Consider the following 23,694-nt stretch of genomic DNA (forward strand, 5'->3'; position numbering starts at 1 on the left):
CAAGGCACACAATTTTCGACACTGCACATTAAAGTTGTAGATGCCAATTGTTATCTGCCATACGCCTCTCACTCTATTCATCTGTTCTAGTATTAAGGGACCCGGGCCAAAGGGTTGTGATCAGGGAAATGCCCCAGTGCCCTAACCAACTCCAGAGGCACAGAGCCTCAAGGCACCTGAGCCCACTCCGCCTTGGCTTTTGAAATACCATGTGATGGTGGTGTTGTCCATGACAACCTGCATCGGCCTACCCTTGATAGTAGGAAGGCCTTCTGAGCCAGACAAATGGCCCAACTCCAACAGTCTGATGTGGAGCCATGCTTTTATTGGAGACCAAAGTCCTCTGATCATCACATCCCACATATAGCCTCGCCAGCCCAGCAGGGAAGCTTGGTCACCTCTGGGGCAGGAAATAATAGGGGTCTATAGTGTAACTGCTTAGAGCAGCTACACTATAGATCGTGAGCTATCTCCTCTAAAATCTGGATGACGTCTGGCAGACTTCCATGATACTGGTCCCACTAGAACTTTAGATTCCGTTGCAGAACCTGCAAATCCCACCTGGTGCACTTGACAAGGAGAATGCAGGTCCTAAGAGGACACACAATCTCAGAGCTTCTCTCATCGGGATTCAGGACAGAGGCTGAAACTTCAGGTTTATAGCCCAAATATCCTGGACCTGTTGTGGTGGAGGGAAAGCCCAGAAATACACCGCACCCAAGAAAGATCCAATAAAAAGAAGACTCTGCGAAGGAGTCAGGAAAAACTTTGGCTCGTTGATCGTGATCCACCATGATTTCAGGAGGGTTGCTATCATCTGGAGGGGTCTACCAATGTGGCAAGCCCGCCTTCAACAGTCACTCATCAAGGTAGGGGAAGACTAGTAACCCTGACATCTGAAGACAGGCCGCATCCACTTTTGTAAACACCTAAGGGGCGCTAATGATGCCGAAAGGGAGCACCGAAAACTGAAAATGCTTGTGGCGTAACTTAAACCACAGGGAATGTCTGTGAGGCTATCGGATGGGTATATGAAAACATGAGTTCTGCAGGTCCAAGGGCACCATCCAGTCACTGGGGTTGTTTTGGTGGCCAAAATCGGAATCAGCACTGTAATCTCTTTCAGGGCAGATTGCGTCTTGGAGTGGCAGCTTGTATGAGATGGGTCATTAAGAGTCATATGGTGTAAAGGTAAGATGAACTAGTAGCAACCCGACTAGGGACCCTTTTGATTAATTCAGGCCAGGAAGCATGCCAGAGGAAAGGTGAAGCACACCAAAATCCTGCAGCATGGCCTTCTTACAAACTTCAATCTGCTGTGGTGTTGTGGATGGCCCAAGAAAATCAGGGCACACTGGAATAAGCCAAGGAATCGTCTGCACAATCACACCTTGATGGTGCATAACTCACTAGTGCCTTCTCTTTTGATTCAGTGTGGGGACAAGGGGTTGAACTCCTCTTTGATTGGACTTACTGGAGGACTTTGAGCACAAAGTTGACTCCTGCTGAAATGAATCAACGACTAAGATTCGAAGCTGTACAAAGGCTGTGAACTCTTGTGTTTGGCGACATACAGCTTTGCCTTTGGGTTCATGAGTTCTTATCTCACAACTGTGAATAGTGGCCCTATAGCTGCACCTTGTGCAGGCCCGCTATTAAAATTTCTTTTCGGAACTCATGGCATAGTTTGAAACCTGCAGTTTTAGGTGGGTAAATTGTTGTCTAGCACACTGGACTTTGATTTAGAGGTTTAGAAGTTGTTGTAAGACAGACATAATGTGGAGTGGAGATCCAGATCTACATCGTAAGGTAGAGAAAGAAAGGAAAGGACGTCAGCGCGCAGGTGTGGTGTATGTATGTCGCTCTGCTCTATCAGTTCTGGGGCAGTGTGCGGTCAATGCACAGTTGCAAGGCGTGCACAGCAGCAAAGCCGAATAAATGTTTCCAGATCCAGTCTGGGAGTATTTTAAGGTGCGGAATCTGCAGTTAGACATATCCATTTAAAACAAAAAGATGATGAATATGGAAATAACAGCCTATCTATGTTTAGAAGTATTCTGGGTTAGCCTTCTTCATTTTTGGGTGTAGGATGTAAACACTGATATTTTCGTGTGCTACACATTCTCTGATGGACACGTCGTAAATTGTGTAATACTGGGTGAAATGCACAAGGATTAAACATACATTAATTTATCTTATATCTGATTGTATCCCTGAAGATGGTATCACTTCATAATGTTGCCTAAATTACATTTAACTAAAAATGCAATTTTTACAGAAGTGAGACTGATGAGAGATTTGAAATACCTGCTTCACCACGCAGGGCCTTCTCAACGGCAACTCCTCGCTCCTCCAGCTGCCTCTGCTTCTCCTCCACTTGCTCTAGCTGACGCTGGATAATCTATCAAGGAAGAAAGGAAAATAAATCGTGAGAAAACCTGAACTCAGTTGGATTCAGAGATGCCATAAGAAAAGGTCAGATCTTATGGAGAAATATGGAAAATATGGAAAATACTAATTAACACCTTGGCTGCTAGTTGTTTTCCCTTCCTGTGCTGACATTCCATGAATCCCTCTATTCATGACGAGCTCAGCTCGTCATAAGCACAACCATTTACATACCCTTTTCACTACAGTTACGACACAAAGGTTTACAATAAGGACCCAGTACTAATGACAGGCATGAATGGATGACGTGTTCTGTGATTTGGACTGAGGTTCTCGTATGAGGATTATCCACATTAAAACAGGACATTATAAACCCATTCCTTTGCATCTGGTACCAATATAACTTGAGAATTAGTTGTTACTGGATAGTGGATGTGGCAATGGCTAGAACTAAGATAAATATTAAAACCATTCATTAGCACAGCTTGTTGCAACTCCTATACAGAAATTGTCTATACAAGGAATGAGGAGAGGCCAACTTGACATGATGACTATCTATGGCGTCAATGTATCTTCAGTTACAAGCCAAAGGAGGGTTCGACTAGCATAAGGGGAAATAGGCACATGATCACTAATCTGCAAGAGGTACATAGTGAAACGTCGCCAAAGGTAAAGAAATGTTCTACTTATGGACGCTAGTACCTCTGCAGAGTTGCACAGCAAAATCCCACACCTTGAAAGTTCGATAATACAAGAGAAAAACTACCCGAAATATATTGTACCATAGATCTTTAATATAAGGGACAGCTCGAGCAGCCGATTCTGGGCAATAATTCCTAGCAAATGTATGCAAAGCCCAAATAGGTCCTACATGTTTTCTGCAAAGGCAGCACACCACGAAAAGAAGCAGCAGTTTGTGTGTGTAATTAAAACCTTAATTTATTGATCGCTTCCTTCAGGGTGCTCCTTTTTCCTTTCAACATTTTTATCTAACTATTTAGGGAAAGATATATAATAAAAAAGGAACAGCATTGAAAAAGCCCAAACATACATCATTATGTAATAACTGTTATACAGTATTGGACTGAACAGAATTGAAATGAGAAAAAAACATACAGTGGTGCACCAACAGTAAATAATAATTTGAAAGACTACAAATCAAAATGTATAATGTTCCACATCTTCATTATTGTGCTTGTACAGTAGACATATAGATCCAAGTGTTGAACAAGTTACTTACCTTTGGTAACGATATACAAGGAAAAAGGAGGGTCAGAGCATGAAGATCCAGCACTAGACGTTGCTACGTGTAATGGCCTCTAAATCCTTACAATGACTTGGTGAATCGGGTCTGGGATGTGACCCACATACATCCCAAAGAGGTAGTTAAACCACCACTAACAAAGGCACACAATTAACCCTGCACACGAGAAGCACAAAAAATCTATTTCAAAAGTCAAAGTCAAATAGTACATCATATTTCAAAACAGAACAGAATAAAGTAAATAGCTTCTCAAATGAAAAGACCAGACGATCCTATTTTTTATGGTAGAAAATGAAGTCCTTTTTATTGCAAAAAATTAATTCTTTAAAATACAAGCCAGCATTGCTTGCCATTGCGTTTCATCCCTCATGGGACTTCTTCAGGGCTTAAAAGATTCTGTGTCTGCTGACGTTTTTTAGAAGTTCAAGTATGATCTTTAGATCAGCAAAAGGAATATGATATATGGTTAATCATATTACTGATGTCAATGTTGCATCTGCATGAGCGAGAGGCATCAACAAGGCGCCACGTGGTCAATCATATCAATGTAATGATTTGGGAATATACGTGTCCCTCCGTATGTGTGCAGGCGTCCGATTCCATAAAATGTTTGTAACGATGTATCTGTAAGAGACATATGTAAGTTATAGATTCCTTACCTTACAATTACCCCTAGACCTCAGACTGGATTGAGAGAATTTTTTCACAGCAGTACCCCTGCGCATCGGTAGGTGGGGTCGGTCAATTCCACGAACGTCGTTGGCATCGTGGTTGCCGCAAAGAAATTGTGGTATCTACTTTGACGCCGCCCCTGCGCTCCGACATCAGTTCTGACACGACTTTCCACCCCAGAAGCGCAGACCAATGCAAGACACTGATCATTAGTGCACATAACTAGGGCCCTGGAAGGGAGTTCCTATCCCTAGAAGTCAGTTCGCAGAATGGGAGGGTGGGTGGGAAAGTAAGGAAGGATTAGTTACTTACCTGTAATCCTAGTTCTCTTCCAGGGGTATCCTCATCGAAGTCATAAGCATTAGAATATTCTCGCCCATGCGCGGGACCCCGGAAACACTATATTATATGTGCCCCACATATATATACTCATATATATAACAAAAGTTTTGGCGCAAAGCATCAGTGGCCTCTCGCAGCGGCGGCCCCGGACGGGATCGCCAGTCCCACAAATTCCGTATTCGTTCACACTTCACAAGAACGATGTCCAGGCCACAAATAGTGTTCAAAAACTGGATTTAATCACAGCCCTACTCGACGCGTTTCAGCAACAACTTCCCTTTCTCACGAGTACAAGTATCTGTTAGCATCCGACATTTAAGGTAAATCATGTGATCGTGCTAATGGTAAACATAGTCAACAGACTACCACAACATAATACGTTTGGAGCTACGAAAGCAAATTCATCTATTCAACAATGTGTGGCTTTACATTGTATCCGCTCTTAGCGTTTCTTAAATTATATTTTCTCATAGAGACATTAGCTTATGGGCAAAAGAAACAACAACATTTCATCATTGTAAAAATAAATTACACTTTGCGTGAAAACTCATTTCGTTCGAAGCCTCGAACTCCCATTCACATTGTGCATGCGCGCCACCGTTTCTGGTCTAATGCCTTGAGCTAGTCGGCTGCCTTTTTGCTTACAGCCATCGAACTTGAGGAAAGCATTACACCATATTGCATGTATTGGACAAAGCGATAAAATGTGATTCAATGTCCACAGTGATTCAGACTTTCATTCAAAGTTCACGCATTGTCAAAGCAATTGGTACAATACAGCCCCAGTGGGCTTAAGTGAGTCATCGCTCTATTGCGCGTTCCTTGCCAATTCAGAAGTCATAATTCACACAAGGTAGCACCTTTCGTTGCAAAACTGCCCAACGTGGTTTCTGCCACTTGATACAAACTGCCACATACTTTCTGATCGTGCTGTATTTTCATACTCTCCCACATTTATAGGTACCTGTGACAAATGATAAAATACAGTGATTAGATAACCTCTAAACCTGTGCAATTTACACATTCATACCAATAAAATCAAGGTTAGAGGACAGTTCAGCAAACTATTTCAATTCATCCAAGATGCACGCCCAGAGCTTCATCACAATTATGCCCCTGGGGTTGTAGAGTGTGATATTTGATTATAAACCTAGACTCTAAGCGTCTGAGCTCTTGCAGTCTATTCCCGCCTCTTTCTCTGATGGGTACTTGGTCTAGTACCACAAAAGAGAGGAGGCTGCTGTTGCTCTGGTGGTGAGTTGCAAAGTGTCTTGCCATGGGATACTGTTTATCATGGTTCTTTATGGCTCTCAGGTGCTGTAAAATCCTGTCTTTGGCTGGTTTAATGGCGCTACCCACATATAATTTCTTACATGGGCATTTGAGTGCATAAACCACGTACTCTGTGTGGCAGGTCAAATGTTCAGCAATTTTAAAGGGCTCACAGCGATGGGATAGTTTTATCTCTTTGACGTTGTGGCTAAATTTACACGCTTTGCAGCGGCCACAAACATAAAATCCCTGGACTGGATTACTTTTCTTTTGGTTGGCTATCAAGGTTTGGCAAATCTTGTCCTTTAAGGACACAGGTTTTCTGAACGTGATTTGAGGGTAATCTCGGATACCTTGTTCTATATCCTTGTCAGTCTTGAGGGCACTCCAATATTTATTGATTGCTCCTCTGACTTCTTTCGTTTGGGAGTGGTAATCAGTGATGAATCTCACTCCTTCTGTATTCTCCTCTTTTCCAACTTCCTTGGCCAAGTGTTGGTTAGTGTACCTCTCTTCCACTTTTCGCACAGCTTCTGCGATACATTTCTTATTGTATCCCCTGCACTTGAATCTGTCACACATGATGTCTCTTTCTTTCTCATAATCCAACTGTCTAGTACAATTTCTCTTAGCTCTCAATAGTTCACCAAAAGGAATCGAATTGATAAGGTTTCGGGGGTGACAGCTTTGCGCATGGAGAAGGCTGTTTCCAGCCGTCTCCTTTCTGTACAGAGTTGTCACAAGGCTCGTATCTTCTATGGTAACTTTCAGATCTAAAAAGTCCACTGTGTTCCTGTCAATATGGCTTGTAAATGACAAATTAAAATCATTCACATTCAGGATGGCCACGAACACTTCTGCTTCCTCAATGGTGCCATCCCAAATGATGAAGATGTCATCTATGTATCGGAGCCAGGTACGGACTCCGGTACAATATTGGTCAAGCTGTCTAACAATCAGTTCTTCTCACCACCCTAAGTATATTCCGGCAAAACTAGGGGCAAAACAAGTGCCCATAGAAGTACCAAGTAGTTGGTGGTAGATGGCGCCATTGAACAAAAAATAATTCTGGGTAAGACATGTATAAATCATGTCTAAAAGCATTTCAGTATGAAAAAGGTATGAGACTGATCTCGTGCTTAGGAAATGTCTGCATGCTTTGATGCCCATTTCGTGTGGGATATTCGTATACAGGCTGTTGACATCCAAGGTCATTAGTAAACAGCCTGCATTGACGGTGATATTAGTGATTTTCTCCAAAAAATCCCCTGTATCTCTTAAATACGCTGGGAGGCCCTGCACAATAGGCTGCAAAAAATAATCCACATATCTTGAAGTATTTTCTAGGCTGTTCCTAGAAGATACTATTGGCCTGCCTGGAGGGTTCATCGGATTCTTATGCAATTTGGGGAGTAAGTAAAGTGCTGGTATTTTTGGGAATTTGCATTTAAAAAAATTAAACTCTCTGTTTCTATGAGTTCCTGATTCCTCCATTCACACAGTTTCTCCTGATAAGCTTGATTCTTACTGTCATACATTTTCCTGTTACTCTTTTCATACTTTACAGTGTCATTAAGTTGCATCATACCTTCCTGTATATACATTTCTTTTGACATTACCACAATGTTGCCCCCCTTGTCCGATTTCTTTATGACAATACTATGGTCATTACTTAAACTTTCAATGGCTAATCTCGGTTCTTGGCTCAGATTGTTTCTTCCCCACTTCTTATTATTAGCTAGTTTTTTAAATTCAGTAATCACCCCCTTCTCAAAAACATCGATTGCCTCATTATTAATCAGTGGCAGAAAAATAGATTTGGGTTTAAATCCACTTTTGCTGCTCAGGTCCAATCTGATGTTTTCGTTAATTAGGTTCAGGGTAGGATTCTCAATTACTTCAGGGTTTCCTTCTAACTCATGTAGTACTTGTATCATATCGGCATCTCCAATTTGTAATGTACTTGGAGTCACCGTGCCTGTACCTGTTTCATTACTCATTCTCGTGGCAAACCACTTCTTAAGTCTTAGCTTCCTGGTAAACTGAAAAAGGTCAATGCGACTCTGGGTATAATTAAAGTTAGATGTAGGGCAAAACGATAATCCAAAGGACAATACCTCAATTTCAGCAGTATTGAGAATCCTGTCAGAGAGGTTGATGACTGTCTTGGTGTCCTTCATTTTAGTGTCCTCTGGCCCCTTGTTCTTGTTCCCACAGGGCTTGATACGCTGGCATCTGTTATATTTACTCTCTTTCCTCCTCTGCCTCCTCTTCCTCGTCCTCTTGTTCCTCCTACGAATGATTTGCTCTGGGATTCCAATCTCCCTTTGGCCATGAGCGAGAATTCGTTTAAAATTTTGTCTTTTGGGCTTAAGAAGCCTGGCCCCATTTCAGCTGGCTGGTTCTCACCCTCGTTATTCTATTTCTGTCAGGGACCACATGTACTACGAGAGAGGACAAGTCCTCACATTCTCCCAAAAATATGACCACTTACAGGCTGAGACCAAAACAGCCAAAGCACCCGGCGGAGTGACAGCCGCATTGGAAATGCTTGAAACGGATGATGGGGCCCAAACAGAAGAGAATAACGAGGGTGAGAACCAGCCAGCTGAAATGGGGCCAGGCTTCTTAAGCCCAAAAGACAAAATTTTAAACGAATTCTCGCTCATGGCCAAAGGGAGATTGGAATCCCAGAGCAAATCATTCGTAGGAGTAACATGAGGACGAGGCAGAGGAGGAAAGAGAGTAAATATAACAGATGCCAGCGTATCAAGCCCTGTGGGAACAAGAACAAGGGGCCAGAGGAAACTAAAATGAAGGACACCAAGACAGTCATCAACCTCTCTGACAGGATTCTCAATACTGCTGAAATTGAGGTATTGTCCTTTGGATTATCGTTTTGCCCTACATCTAACTTTAATTATACCCAGAGTCGCATTGACCTTTTTCAGTTTACTAGGAAGCTAAGACTTAAGAAGTGGTTTGCCACGAGAATGAGTAATGAAACAGGTACAGGCACGGTGACTTCAAGTACATTACAAATTGGAGATGCCGATATGATACAAGTACTACATGAGTTAGAAGGAAACCCTGAAGTAATTGAGAATCCTACCCTGAACCTAATTAACGAAAACATCAGATTGGACCTGAGCAGCAAAAGTGGATTTAAACCCAAATCTATTTTTCTGCCACTGATTAATAATGAGGCAATCGATGTTTTTGAGAAGGGGGTGATTACTGAATTCAAAAAACTAGCTAATAATAAGAAGTGGGGAAGAAACAATCTGAGCCAAGAACAGAGATTAGCCATTGAAAGTTTAAGTAATGACCATAGTATTGTCATAAAGAAATCGGACAAGGGGGGCAACATTGTGGTAATGTCAAAAGAAATGTATATACAGGAAGGTATGATGCAACTTAATTACACTGTAAAGTATGAAAAGAGTAACAGGAAAATGTATGACAGTAAGAATCAAGCTTATCAGGAGAAACTGTGTGAATGGAGGAATCAGGAACTCATAGAAACAGAAGAGTTTAATTTTTTTAAATGCAAATTCCCAAAAATACCAGCACTTTACTTACTCCCCAAATTGCATAAGAATCCGATGAGCCCTCCAGGCAGGCCAATAGTATCTTCTAGGAACAGCAGCCTAGAAAATACTTCAAGATATGTGGATTATTTTTTGCAGCCTATTGTGCAGGGCCTCCCAGCGTATTTAAGAGATTCAGGGGATTTTTTGGAGAAAATCACTAATGTCACCGTCAATGCAGGCTGTTTACTAATGACCTTGGATGTCAACAGCCTGTATACAAATATCCCACACGAAATGGGCATCAAAGCATGCAGACATTTCCTAAGCACGAGATCAGTCTCATACCTTTTTCATACTGAAATGCTTTTAGACATGATTTATACATGTCTTACCCAGAATTATTTTTTGTTCAATGGCGCCATCTACCACCAACTACTTGGTTCTTCTATGGGCACTTGTTTTGCCCCTAGTTTTGCCGGAATATACTTAGGGTGGTGGGAAGAACTGATTGTTAGACAGCTTGACCAATATTGTACCGGAGTCCGTACCTGGCTCCGATACATAGATGACATCTTCATCATTTGGGATGGCACCATTGAGGAAGCAGAAGAGTTTGTGGCCATCCTGAATGTGAATGATTTTAATTTGTGATTTACAAGCCATATTGACAGGAACACAGTGGACTTTTTAGATCTGAAAGTTACCATAGAAGATACGTGCCTTGTGACAACTCTGTACAGAAAGGAGACGGCTGGAAACAGCCTTCTCCATGCGCAAAGCTGTCACCCCCGAAACCTTATCAATTCGATTCCTTTTGGTGAACTATTGAGAGCTAAGAGAAATTGTACTAGACAGTTGGATTATGAGAAAGAAAGAGACATCATGTGTGACAGATTCAAGTGCAGGGGATACAATAAGAAATATATTGCAGAAGCTGTGCGAAAAGTGGAAGAGAGGTACACTAACCAACCCTTGGCCAAGGAAGTTGGAAAAGAGGAGAATACAGAAGGAGTGAGATTCATCACTGATTACCACTCCCAAACGAAAGAAGTCAGAGGAGCAATCAATAAATATTGGAGTGCCCTCAAGACTGACAAGGATAAAGAACAAGGTATCCGAGATTACCCTCAAATCACGTGCAGAAAACCTGTATCCTTAAAGGGCAAGGTTTGCCAAACCTTGATAGCCAACCAAAAGAAAAGAAATCCAGTCCAGGGATTTTATGTTTGTGGCCGCTGCAAAGCGTGTAAATTTAGTCACAACGTCAAAGAGATAAAAATATCCCATCTCTGTGAGCCCTTTGAAATGGCTAAACATTTGACCTGCCACACAGAGTACGTGGTTTATGCACTCAAATGCCCATGTAAGAAATTTTATGTGGGTAGCACCATTAAACCAGCCAAAGACAGGATTTTACAGCACCTGAGAGCCATAAAGAACCATGATAAACAGTATCCCATGGCAAGACACTTTGCAACTCACCACCAGAGCAACAGCAGCCTCCTCTCTTTTGTGGTACTAGACCAAGTACCCATCAAAGAAAGAGGCGGGAATAGACTGCAAGAGCTCAGACGCTTAGAGTCTAGGTTTATAATCAAATATCACACTTTACAACCCCAGGGGCATAATTGTGATGAAGCTCTGGGCGTGCATCTTGGATGAATTGAAATAGTTGCTTAACTGTCCTCTAACCTTGATTTTATTGGTATGAATGTGTAAATTGCACAGGTTTAGAGGTTATCTAATCACTGTATTTTATCATTTGTCACAGGTACCTATAAATGTGGGAGAGTATGAAAACACAGCACAATCAGAAAGTATGTGGCAGTTTGTATCAAGTGGCAGAAACCACGTTGGGCAGTTTTGCAACGAAAGGTGCTACCTTGTGTGAATTATGACTTCTGAATTGGCAAGGAACGCGCAATAGAGCGATGACTCACTTAAGCCCACTGGGGCTGTATTGTACCAATTGCTTTGACAATGCGTGAACTTTGAATGAAAGTCTGAATCACTGTGGACATTGAATCACATTTTATCGCTTTGTCCAATACATGCAATATGGTGTAATGCTTTCCTCAAGTTCGATGGCTGTAAGCAATAAGGCAGCCGAATAGCTCAAGGCATTAGACCAGAAACGGTGGCGCGCATGCACAATGTGAATGGGAGTTCGAGGCTTCGAACGAAATGAGTTTTCACGCAAAGTGTAATTTATTTTTACAATGATGAAATGTTGTTGTTTCTTTTGCCCAGAAGCTAATGTCTCTATGAGAAAATATAATTTAAGAAACGCTAAGAGCGGATACAATGTAAAGCCACACATTGCTGAATAGATGAATTTGCTTTCGTAGCTCCAAACGTATTATGTTGTGGTAGTCTGTTGACTATGTTTATCATTAGCACGATCACATGATTTACCTTAAATGTCGGATGCTAACAGATACTTGTACTCGCGAGAAAGGGAAGTTGTTCCTGAAACGCGTCGAGTAGGGCTGTGATTAAATCCAGTTTTTGAACACTATTTGTGGCCTGGATATCGTTCTTGTGAAGTGTGAACGAATACGGTGGAATATATATATATATATATATATATATATATATATATATATATATATATATATATATATATATATATATATATATATATATATATATATATATATATATATATATATATATATATATATATATATATATATATATATATATATATATATATATACATGAAACATATGCATTAGAAACATGAAAAACAACACCAAAGATTGTTTTGAAACTGTTTTAATGCTGAAAAAGCAGTAGAAATTCTTATTATATCCTGAAAGCATAGAAAGCTCCCAGGTTGCATTGCAAACACACAGTCTAAAAAGACTGAAAAGCTAACCTGTAGCTGCATGCTACAAAAAACTAACACTGTGCCTTCAAGGCACTCATGACAACCAGTATCCGATCATGCCTCAGGGGTGACAGTTAGGTCAGTTGTTCTTTTCGGAGACTGAAAAACCATGGAAACAAAATAGGTTAACAATATCTCCAAATTAATAAAGATCCTTTGCCCGGGGAGGCGGGAGGGTTGCTTATGACTTTGATAAGGATACCCCTGGAAGAGAACTAGGATTACAGGTAAGTAACTAATCCTTCTCTTCCAGGGGATCCTCATCAATAGTCATAAGCATTAGAATAGAATAGCGATCCTCACCTCATCTCCCTGCGGGCAAAGGAGTAACAATACAGTAATAACATTACTAAGCCTAGAAAAACTAAGCTTGTACAGGCCGCAGGCTACCCGAAAAGATTCCTCAAAGAGGCTTGTCCTACTTGAGTATCAGTCCTGGAATCAGATTCTAGACAGTAATGCCTTGTAAAGGTATGAACTGATCTTCAGGTTGCTGCCTTGCAAATCTCTGACATAGGGACATCATGCAGGAAAGCTACTGTGGCCGCTTCCCCCCTAGTAGAGGGTACTTTAGGTGACAAAAGTAAGGGCTTGCCTGCAAGCTGATAAGCCAATTTAATACAGGAGACGATCCATCTGGAGATGGATCTCTTGGCAGCTGGACAGCCCGTTCTCAGTGGACCATAGTTGATAAACAATTGGTCCGTCTTCCTACTCTCTTTGGTCTTTTCCAAATAAAATTTAAGGACTCTTGAGATCTAAAGAGTGCAGCGACCGCTCAGCCGGGGTCGTAGGGTTTGGAAAAAAAGAAGGAAGAGAAATAGATTGATTTATATGAAAATCAGAGACAATCTTAGGTAACAAGCATTTACAATGCAATGGTTTCGCCTTTTGAAAAGTTTGAACTATTGGCATTGTAAATGACAAAATTTGTATTTATGTGTTGGTTTTGAAAACAGATATATAAATGGCATTGTCATTTACAATACCAATAGTTTAATCTCTGGCAAATGCCACACAAAAACACACAGAGCCACACACACACACACACAAACAGGGCCCCCCACACACACACACAGAGCCACACACACAGAGTCAAACACACACAAACACACACAGACCCACACACACACACACACACACAGAGCCACACACAGAACCACAAACACACACACCCAGCGCCACACACACACACACCCAGCGCCACACACACACACACACACACACACACACCCACACACCAACACCCACACACCCACACACACACCCACACCCACACACACACCCAGAGCCACACACACACACACACCCAGAGCCACACACACCCACCCAGAGCCACACACACCCACCCAGAGCCACACACACCCACCCAGAGCCACACACACACTCAGGAGAGAGCAAGCACAGCGAGGGGGCAGGGAAGCAAGCACAGCGAGGGGGCAGGGAAGCAAGCACAGCGAGGGGGCAGGGAAGCAAGCACAGCTAGGTGGCAGGGAAGCAAGCACAGCCAGGTGGCAGGGAGAGCAAGCACAGCCAGGGGAAGGGAGAGCAAGCACAGCCAGGGGGCAGGGAAGCAAGCACGGGCAGGGAAGCAAGCACAGCCAGGGGGCAGGGAAGCAAGCACAGCCAGGGGGCAGGGAAGCAAGCACAGCCAGGGGGCAGGGAAGCAAGCACAGCCAGGGGGCTGGGAAACAAGCACAGCCATGGGGCAGGGAAGCAAGCACAGCCAGGGGGCAGGGAAGCAAGCACAGCCAGGGGGCAGGGAAGCAAGCACAGCCAGGGGGCAGGGTCGCAAGCACAGCCAGGGGGCAGGGTAGCAAGCACAGCCAGGGGGCAGGGGAGCAAGCATAGCCAGGGGGCAGGGAAGCAAGCACAGCCATGTTTCCAGTGCTTGGCTATTCTGAACAAACCATTGGTATCCGGCCTGCCACTCAAACGAAAACAACTCCCAGAATACCTTCTATGAGCATTGGTACCCAGGAACCTGCACTAGCCTAACTGACTTGATAAAGTAACAGTGACCAAGTGGTCTCACTAGTGGTGTGAAACCTGAGCCAGTTCGGACCTTTTATACAATCGCACTTTTGACTCTGGGAATAGTGAGTCGTTGACTTGTGACTGCAGTATGCGGCTACAGATCCCTACGCACATCGCAACAGCTGGTAAACGTCAGACAGTATAGTGCTAGAGGTGAGTGACCTCCAGCACAGGGCCGAGCATCACTTATCAGGTCAGGTACTTCACCTTCACTCGTGATGCCCTGATGCTACCTTTGTATTTCCAGTTCACACACACACATGGGCACAGCACCCCCTGCAACCGGAGCCGTTATAGAGACACATTAACGCCAGTGCTTCTAATGAGACGACCATTGACACATTTTGGTGAAAACTTATGCAGCAAACTGACGCCTTGTGACTCACACTTACCGGCTGCTTAATGTTGTTTCAATATCATGCATTTATTCCCTGGCAACGTAATTGATGACTTTACATTGACTCGGCATCCTCAAACACGAGGGAGAGCTGCACGTGCAGTGACTCCAGTGCACTCCCTGCTGGTGGAGGGACCGACCGAGTGCACTCGGAGCAGCAAAGGAAAGCAAGTGCAGCTCACGGGAGTGACCAAAGGGGCTCTTTATTGATTTATATTTGGTTTTATATCACAAGAACCAGGCTGGCCTCTGTATCCGAGCCATTTACATCCCATAACTTAAATAAGGTGCACTGGCACATGGGGTGGAAGTTGTGAGATGTCGTTAGAGGAAAGACACAAACATATATATATTTCGAAAATGGAAAGGAGGACGGGCTCACGGCCAGCGGGAGGGAGGACGGGCTCACAGACAACGGGAGGGGGGACGGGCACACGGACAGCGGGAGGGGGGACGGGCTCACAGACAACAGGAGGGGGGGACAGACAGCGGGAGGGGGGACGGGCACTGTTCACAATTCAGTCGCTGAATGAGGTAAAACTTTTGTCCAGACAGTATGGACGAGTGCTAACATGACAAAATGGCAAAGTAATACTGTTCATTTCGTGCCACTTAATTCGGGCAGCCCACCGCACACTGTTCTTTCCCCGTTAAACAATTCCATTGGTCCTGCTCAAAATATAGGGGTTAATGTGTAGACTATAGAACCAGGAGACATGAGCTTAAAATCTCGGCATCCACACTTTACCAAACGTGTGATCTGAATCAAGCCACACAATATCTCAGGACCAAAATTCCTGTATCTGACCACAATAGAAAAAACCAAGACCTGAAGTTCAGTCTGCAATGTGAAGTGCAAAAAAACAGCTGCTCACTCACCTGTCCAAGGCTATGGCGGTCATGGAATAGATGCTGGCAAAGACAGCCGAAATGGGGAAAAAGTTGTGGAACTTGCAGTAGAAGAGGCCGTAGTACCAATCATTGTGGATGCCATAGGTGAAGTTGATGACAGTGTTGTAGGCGGCCATGGAGGCCTTGGCGAAAGCCAGGTTCAGCAGGAAGTAGTTGGTCACTGTCCTCATCCTTTTGTGGGCCAAAATGATCCAAATGACAATGATGTTGCCCACCATGGAAACCACGACGATGATGGAGTACGCCACTGCCCAGAGGGTAATCTGCCAGCCTGGCTGCACAAATGGGTTGGGGAAGTCCTCAGAAGAGTTTCCAGGTGGCGGGGTCACATTGTAAGAATCGTACTCTGAGACCGTGAGGTTATCCATTCTCAGCAGGAGGGGGGACGGGCTCACGGACAGCGGGAGGGGGGACGGGCACACGGACAGCGGGAGGGGGGACGGGCACATGGACAGCGGGAGGGGGGACGGGCTCACGGACAGCGAGAGGGGGAAATGAAACCAACATGCCGATACAGAAAAAAAAGAACAACCGCCCACCGCCGCATGACGCACGAAAATGGGCAGGATGAGTAGAAATCGGCGGGACGCCCACGAATCTGCTCCGGGAATGAGTGACGCATCTCTGTTCCAATGGCTAGCCTCCATTTATTGAGCTAGCCAATGGAACAGAGAGGCGGAACAAAGCCCCAGACTATTCTCAAAAGATTTCGCCTGCGGTAACGCTGCTGCGCAGCGGATCGCCAGGCGAAACCTAAAAAGGATGAATGTGCCCTTAAGACTACTCTGTTGTGATGGAAAACAGTGTAGGGTTATTTTGTATACAGCGCTTGTATCTCACTTACTCTGCGCGCTGATGTAATTGCAACTAGAAAAGCAGCCTTCCACGATAGGTGTTGCAAGGAAGCTCTGTGGATGGGTTCAAAGGGGGGGGGGAAGGGGGGCATCAACTTAGACAACACTAGGCTTAATTCCCACGGAGGAGAAGGGTTTCTTACAGGGGGGTACACTTTCTTCAACCCCTGTAAGAAGTACTTGACCACCTCCATCCCGAAGAAGGAGGGCTGAGTAGGAGACTTCCTATAAGCCGTAATGGCTGAGAGGTGCACCCTGATCGAAGCATATTTAAGACCAGATCTTGCTAGGTACAGCAGGTAAGGCAGAATCACATCCTCCTGTGCTGATGAGGGATCAAAGTGACGTTCTCTGCAACAAAGAAGAAACGTCTTCCACGTTTCGCTTCCTTTAAAATATGCATGCAATCAGGTGGCAAATTTAAATGTCCGTATTGTAGGACCTTAGGAGCCATGCTGTTAAGTGCAGTGAGGCAAGGTTGGGATGAAGAATCCTCCCCCCATCTTGGTCAGCAGGTCCGGCATGCAGGGCAGTCTCCTGGGTGGAAGCACCGACAGCTGTAGAAGGTCCGGGTACCACCACTGCCGAGGCCTGTCTGGGGCTACCAGGATCATGGTCATGCTGGATCTGAGGAGTTTGGACACCACCTTCGGAATCAGGGGCAGAGGAGGAAATGCGTAAGCAAATGTCTCTGACCAGTCCATCAAAAGGGCATTCCTCCTTGTCCCTGGACGGTGGAATCTGGACGCGAAAGCGTGGCATTTTGAGTTTTCGTCGTCCGCGAACAGATCCATTTCTGGACGACCCCAGCGATCGAAAAGGTCTGCCACCACCTCGTCGTGCAGCACCCAGTCTGGCTGATCTTCGAAGTGCCTGCTGAGTGTGTCGGCCTTGATATTTAGCTCTCCTGGGAGATGCACCGCTACTACTGTGAGGTTCCGGGCGAGCAGCCAGTGCCAGATGGCTTGTGCCTCCAGAGAGAGAGGACGTGACCGAGTTCCGCCCTGCTTGTTCAGGTAGAACATGGTCGTCGTGTTGTCTGTTTGGATCAGGACTGAGTGTGATTCGAGCGCAGGAAGGAAGGACTTCAGAGCCAGATGGACTGCTCGAAGCTCCAGCATGTTGATATGGTAGGTCTGTTCTTTTGCTGACCACCTTCCTTGAATCTGCAGACACCCCATGTGTACTCCCCAACCTTGGAGAGACGCGTCTGTGACTATAGACTGTGTCGGGAGAGGTTGGTGAAAAGGCACTCCCACCAGAAGGTTGCAAGGGTGAGTCCACCATTTGATGGAGGTTTTCGTCACCTGGGAAAGATTGATGCAGTCTTCCCAGCGTCCTGTCGACTGATCCCATTGATCCTCCAGAGCCCGCTGCAAAGGTCGCATACTCAACCTGGCGTGAGGAATCAGGAAGATGCAGGACGTCATGGAACCCAGCAGAGACGCTACTTGACGCGCTGTTGGATTCTGGGACTGTAGTAGAACTCTGCACTTCTGCTGCATAGAAAATAGTTTCTCCTCCGAAGGATACGCTTTTCCCAATTTTGAATCCCGAAAAGAGCCCAGGTAGTGAACGGATTGGGTTGGTAGTTGTACTGACATCTCTATGTTGACGTGGAGGCAGAGCCTGTGCAATTGTAGCAGGCAAAGGTGGAAGTCGTTCTCTACCTGTTGAGGAGATGGGCCTTTTAGGAGCCAGTCGTCTAGGTAGGGATAGACAAAAAGTCCTTTTTTGTGCAGGAAGGCTGCCACCACTGCCATGCGTTTGGTGAAGACTCTCGGCGCTGACTAAAGCCCGAAAGGCAGGACCCTGTACTGGTAGTGTTTGCTGCCCACCAGAAACCTTAAGAACTTCCGATGTCGCATGGCAATTGGAATGTGGAAGTAGGCATCTTGCAAGTCCATCGAACACATCCAATCTTCTACTTGCAGATGTGGACATATTTGGTGAAGAGCAAGCATGCGGAACTTCTCCTTGACTATGTTCTTGTTCAGAACACGAAGATCCAGGATGGGCCGGAACCTTTTTTTCCTGATCCACGACTACTGAGTCGGCGGGCGAGTCCGCTTTCACAAAGATCGGGTCAGAGGGTGCGGCCTTCTACTTCTTTTGGATGAGAGCCGGCACCGCTTTTACCGATGCTGGAGCTAGGAACACATCATTGACAGGATCCATGATCCCTGGGACCAACGGTAGCACTGGACGAGACCCCGACTTTTGGTGAAGAGTCTCAAAGATCATTGTCGTGGAGACCTGTGCCACAGACACCTCGATGTGTAATTTCAGTGCACCCCTCTGTAGGACATCATGATAGGTGTTGATATCGTCCACCGGGGAAACCCTAAAGACAGGGCTATCAACCAAAGTGGGGGAGTAATCATGTATGAAAGAGCGGTAGAGGAGGTAGGAGAAGTAGCTGGTGTTCGAGCTCTCCTTTCGCAAGATCTTCTGGCGGGTTCCTTGCGTCTAGGGGAACGAGTGCGTATCCTCTCGTGAGACCTCCCTGAGCGTTCTTCTCGTGCAGGGGAACGAGATGCAGCTAGCCTCACAGGCGATCATTCTCTGTGCCTGGGAGGGCTGCGACAGTCCACTTCCTCGACCAGTCTTTGCAGAGGAGATCTGTGTACTGGGCTGACATATTCCTGCAGCCGTCTTGTAGCCCCGGAGTCTCGCTGTAGGAAGGTGGATATCTGACTATGGTTGCCCCCAACTTTTTGCCTGGTGTTTTGCTGGTTTTTTGACTTAGTTGACCTGGGGCCCTGCTGTTCAGGACCCCAGGCCCACGGCTCTCTCTGTAAAATGGATTCCATGTACTCTAGGTACATATCTAATTGGATACTGAGTCACCTTATCAGCCCCTGTACAGTGTACCTTAGGTACCCAGGGCATAGATGCAACCAGGGCCTACCAGGGGCTGCAGCATGTATTATGCCACCCCTGGCTGGCCATCCAAATCTGACGCAACTGGCTGATCAATAAGCTGGGGCAAGGTGGTGCAATCACCCTTTGCGTTAGATATAGTATCCCTATATCTAACCCTAAAATGGACACATATATTCCTATCAGTCACTCCTATGGAAGGCCTTATCAATCCTGAAGGCAGAGTGCTTGGAATTATGTGAGATGGTGCTCAGGCATGAGCTGAGCCTGTTTGCAGCTTGCGGACACAAGTCCTAATAGCTGTTCCATGATAACGCTATACCATATACTCTTAAGTGCATTATGAACCTCGCGGTCAAATGCTAACTTTGGTATTGCATTACCAAAACATGTCGAGTAAGGTGTCATACGAATTGGAATACTACCCCCTCGCCAATTCTGGCGACGGGGGGAGCATTCCACCCTTCTAGAGGGACACAACATGTATGTAACTGTGAACCCCGGTTAAAGTTAACTCGAGCCTCAGCATCACAAAATGGATGCTGCCACCACAGACACAAGTCTGACCTCCTGCTGCTGGGAGTCCTTCCAGCGAGGGAGGCTCGGACAAAGGGTTTCCTGCCTTGGGAGGTGCTAGCTAATCCTGAGTTGAAAATACAAGAAGAAACTCTGGACTTTGACGTTCTGCTCCACAGAAGACTGAAGAAATCTCCCTTGTGGCCAAGGAGTGACCACCCTGCACAAGCAGGCACCATCAAGCGTCCTAGCGGTTCACTTTGTCGTCCTTCCTGCCTGGAACCAGACTTCAGAGCCCGATGAGATCCGGACTTCCAGACCTCTCCGACCTCTACCTACATCTGCAGCACAGCTGAGATCTGTGGGTGCGACGAGACACGTGGGACCGGCCATCTTGAAGAAACTGCACTTCGCTTCCAGCACGACTTCAGAAGCATCCTCGAGAAAGTGCTTTGGGGATTGAGAAGCCCCAGCCCTGAAGAGCTCCTGCAGAGAAGATCAGCCCTCCAGCATCCACGAGATCTGCGTGGGGCCCGTTTGCTTGATTGATGCTCGACGCGTTGTCTGGTCACTTGCCGGCTGGCTAGTGGTCTCCTAGACGACGATCCACAAAAACTACATCGCTGGTCTGGTTGCTCCAGACTGGCCCTTGCTTCCCTGAAAAGGAGAAGCACACCGGACCCTCCTGGTCCGCACCGGACGCCTTTTCCACTCACCGCGTGGGTTGCCTTTGCCAAGGCCTGTTGACGCCGAATCCGGAACCAACACCGCCGACAGCGAGAGCCTGCGTGGGACAGCTCGTGCCTCAATCCTAGTCGTCGAAGACACCTCCTGGTCCACGTGGCTGCAGAGTCAAGCAACCACTCTTCACCTGATTGCGACGACAGCATCTGGTTCCTTCCTGGTTCCACTCCGGTCACTGGCTAGTGACTTTGAACATTGTCTCCTCTGCTTTCAGGTCTTCATCTTCCTCTATCCACCCTTGGATCGCTCCGGACAGCTTCCTCCTGGTCGCCTGCAGCATCTTTCTTCAAGGCTCCATAGACTTCGACGCGGAAACCCGACACACTTCCACACCTATGCACCCGCAGCCCGTGGGGGAGGTAACAAGAGCATTTCGGTGCTCAAGGGTAGATTGACTCTCCTAGTGTCCAGGTATCCAGTCGCTGTAGTCCTAGCTAGTCGGAACTGTCTATTACTTACCTTTTCGTAATTTGTACTGTCCTATTGACTTTGTCCCGCATCTAGCGTGTGAGTTCACACTCTGCACACGCGTCCCGTGGGCCTCCTGCTCCTTACCTAAAGTTAGGGTAGTGTAGTCCCAGCGATCCTACAGCCTCTGGACAGCTCCATTCCTTCTATCGATTTCCTTATACCATTTACTTAGTATATGGTTTGTCGTGCCCCTAGGGCACCATTGTAATTTGTGCAACTTAATGTATTTTTCTTAAGAGTCTTGTCATGTGCTTAGCCCTCTGATCTCATAAAGAGTTCAGAGGTGTTTTGTTAGTAATAAATATCTTGTTTATTTTCATAACAACCTGTGTGGTGTCCTTTCATTTGGTATTCAAGGGGTTATATGTGGTAAAACAGCTGGCTTCACATGCCAAAAGAGTTTAGCCTAAGACTGCTTTGTCCATGCTACCATTAGGATAGCTGGTCTAGAAGGTTGACTTACAAACAATCACCATAAGGGTTGTTTGGACTGATACAAGGTGATCACTAGAACTAGTGAGCATCATATATAAGGCCAACTTCTCACAATTGGTATAGAACGCACTTGCTTTAAAGGTTGATCCTTGAACTCATAGAGGAAACAATCCTCTTGTCTAGTGACCAAGGGTAAATGAAAGCGCTTTGCAGTCCTTTCCATTAAAAGGTGGAACCCTCCTTTATCGAACGGAGGAGATGCCAGAGCGGAATCTGGAGGAGGTGACGGAGTATGAGTTTTGTAATTGTCCCAATCTTGTAGAACAGTGTCATCATCCTGGTCCATATTATTATCCTCATCATTGGCATCCTGAGGAACTGGTGACCGAGCCGGTGCAACCGGAACTGACACCGGTATTGATGTTCGTAGTGGAGAGGCCTGCGTAGAGGTTGGAAACCAACGATTGTAGTCTTCTAACATATATTGTAGGTTTGAAATCAACGAAAGTGGTAATTGAGCCATAGGAACTCCTTGATCATTATCATCATCTGTAATGGAGATATGAGAGTCTAGATCCTCATCATCATAATCTTGGCATTTTATATTCAATTCAGACGGGCTACTTTCAGCTCGAAAGTTGTCATCCACATCTGAACCGTCAGAGGCATCCTCATCTGCAGATGCAAATAGTTGAGCAGGCAGACATGGGGAGTGTTGTACAGGGCTCAATACCAGTGGTGCGGGTCGTCGAGTTGTAGCTGTTGCCACTGTGAAGGTGGTTGCAGTCGCCAAAGAAAAATGCTCCGTCTATGGTCCCGTCGACGAGCTCATCGTCTATGTCGCCGTCGGGGCCATCGTCGACAACGAAACTGCCATCGACGAAGAGGGTGCTAGCGTCGACGAGGCTTTCAGCGTCGACGGAGCCACCGTCGATGGCAAGGCTGCCACCGATGACACTGCCGCCGCCGACGTACTCGCCGCCGCCGAGACCATCGTCGATGAAGAGGTTAGCGTTGACGACTACGTACGTGAAGACAAAGCCTTCATCGACGTGTGACGTTTTGGGGGAGCCGTCGTCGAGATTTTTATCGTCGACGAGATAGGTCAAAACTCTAGAACCATCGTCGACGATGTTGAAGATGTCGTCTTCATCGACGGAGAGCAGGTCGTCGTCGAGGTAGAAATCACGGTGACTGATTTCATAGTAGACGTGCGCATCGACTAGCTCGTCAAAGGGCTGGCACCTTTTTTAGATGAAAAGGGAACAGCTGGAGTTTGCGACTCCAGAGAACCAGGTCCGGTAGGCGTAGAGGCCGGCAAACTCAGTGGGGGAACTGGATTCAGAGCGTCAGAGAGCTTCTTTTTAAGGAAAGGAGAAGGAATCTCAGTCTCACACCCACGCTTAAGAGAGGTCTTGGAATGGTGGGAAGACACACGCTCTACATTAGGCACTGGGTTGTCTGAGGTCTTCAACTTCTGTAGCCACAGAAGGAGACGGGCCTCTCTGTCCTTTAAAGTCTTTGATGAAAAGGTCCTGCACAACTTGCAATTCCTCACCTCATGATCCGGATATAAGCAATAAATACAATTCTTTTTTTATGAGGGTCCTCAGAAAAAAGGCAAAGTTTTCCACAGGCAGTACAAGACCGAAACAAAGACCTTTTAGAAGAAGACATATTCTGAAGATTCTGTAGATTTTGATAGAAGAAAACTGAGTAAAGCTCAGAGAGACTCCCTTCATACGACGTGCGGTAGAAAATCTGAGGGTTTGAGCTTCGGAGGAGAAGGTTCTAGAGGGTGCTGCAGCCTGATTGGCTGGAATATGGCCCACTATAACGACATGGATATGTTAGAAAAGTGTGCACTCCCTCAATGCTTTTTATGAGTCAATACTGTTCTATGGTACTTCAAAAATTTAATTTTTTAAATATACACACTATTCGATATTTATATTGTATATCTTTTTATATATATATATATATATATATATATATATATATATATATATATATATATATATATATATATATATATATATATATATATATTTATGTACATATGTTTCTTACTACTATTCTAT

At 45.4% G+C, this 23,694-nt stretch overlaps 1 protein-coding gene across 10 annotated transcripts in view; it reads right to left on the bottom strand.

Annotated features, from left to right (window-relative positions):
• The window catches only part of MICAL3 (microtubule associated monooxygenase, calponin and LIM domain containing 3), a 2,050,293-nt gene that overhangs the window by 169,063 nt on the left and 1,857,536 nt on the right, over positions 1 to 23,694 (bottom strand). For all 10 annotated transcript variants that reach the window (XM_086952901.1, XM_086952911.1, XM_086952910.1 and 7 more), the window contains one exon: positions 2,308 to 2,401. In XM_086952901.1, the coding sequence (XP_086809027.1) occupies positions 2,308 to 2,401 (94 nt within the window). The remainder of the gene's footprint in view (positions 1 to 2,307; positions 2,402 to 23,694) is intronic.

This window comes from Lissotriton vulgaris, chromosome 1_2 (assembly GCF_964263255.1).
Source record: "Lissotriton vulgaris chromosome 1_2, aLisVul1.2, whole genome shotgun sequence".
Classification (NCBI taxonomy): domain Eukaryota; kingdom Metazoa; phylum Chordata; class Amphibia; order Caudata; family Salamandridae; genus Lissotriton; species Lissotriton vulgaris.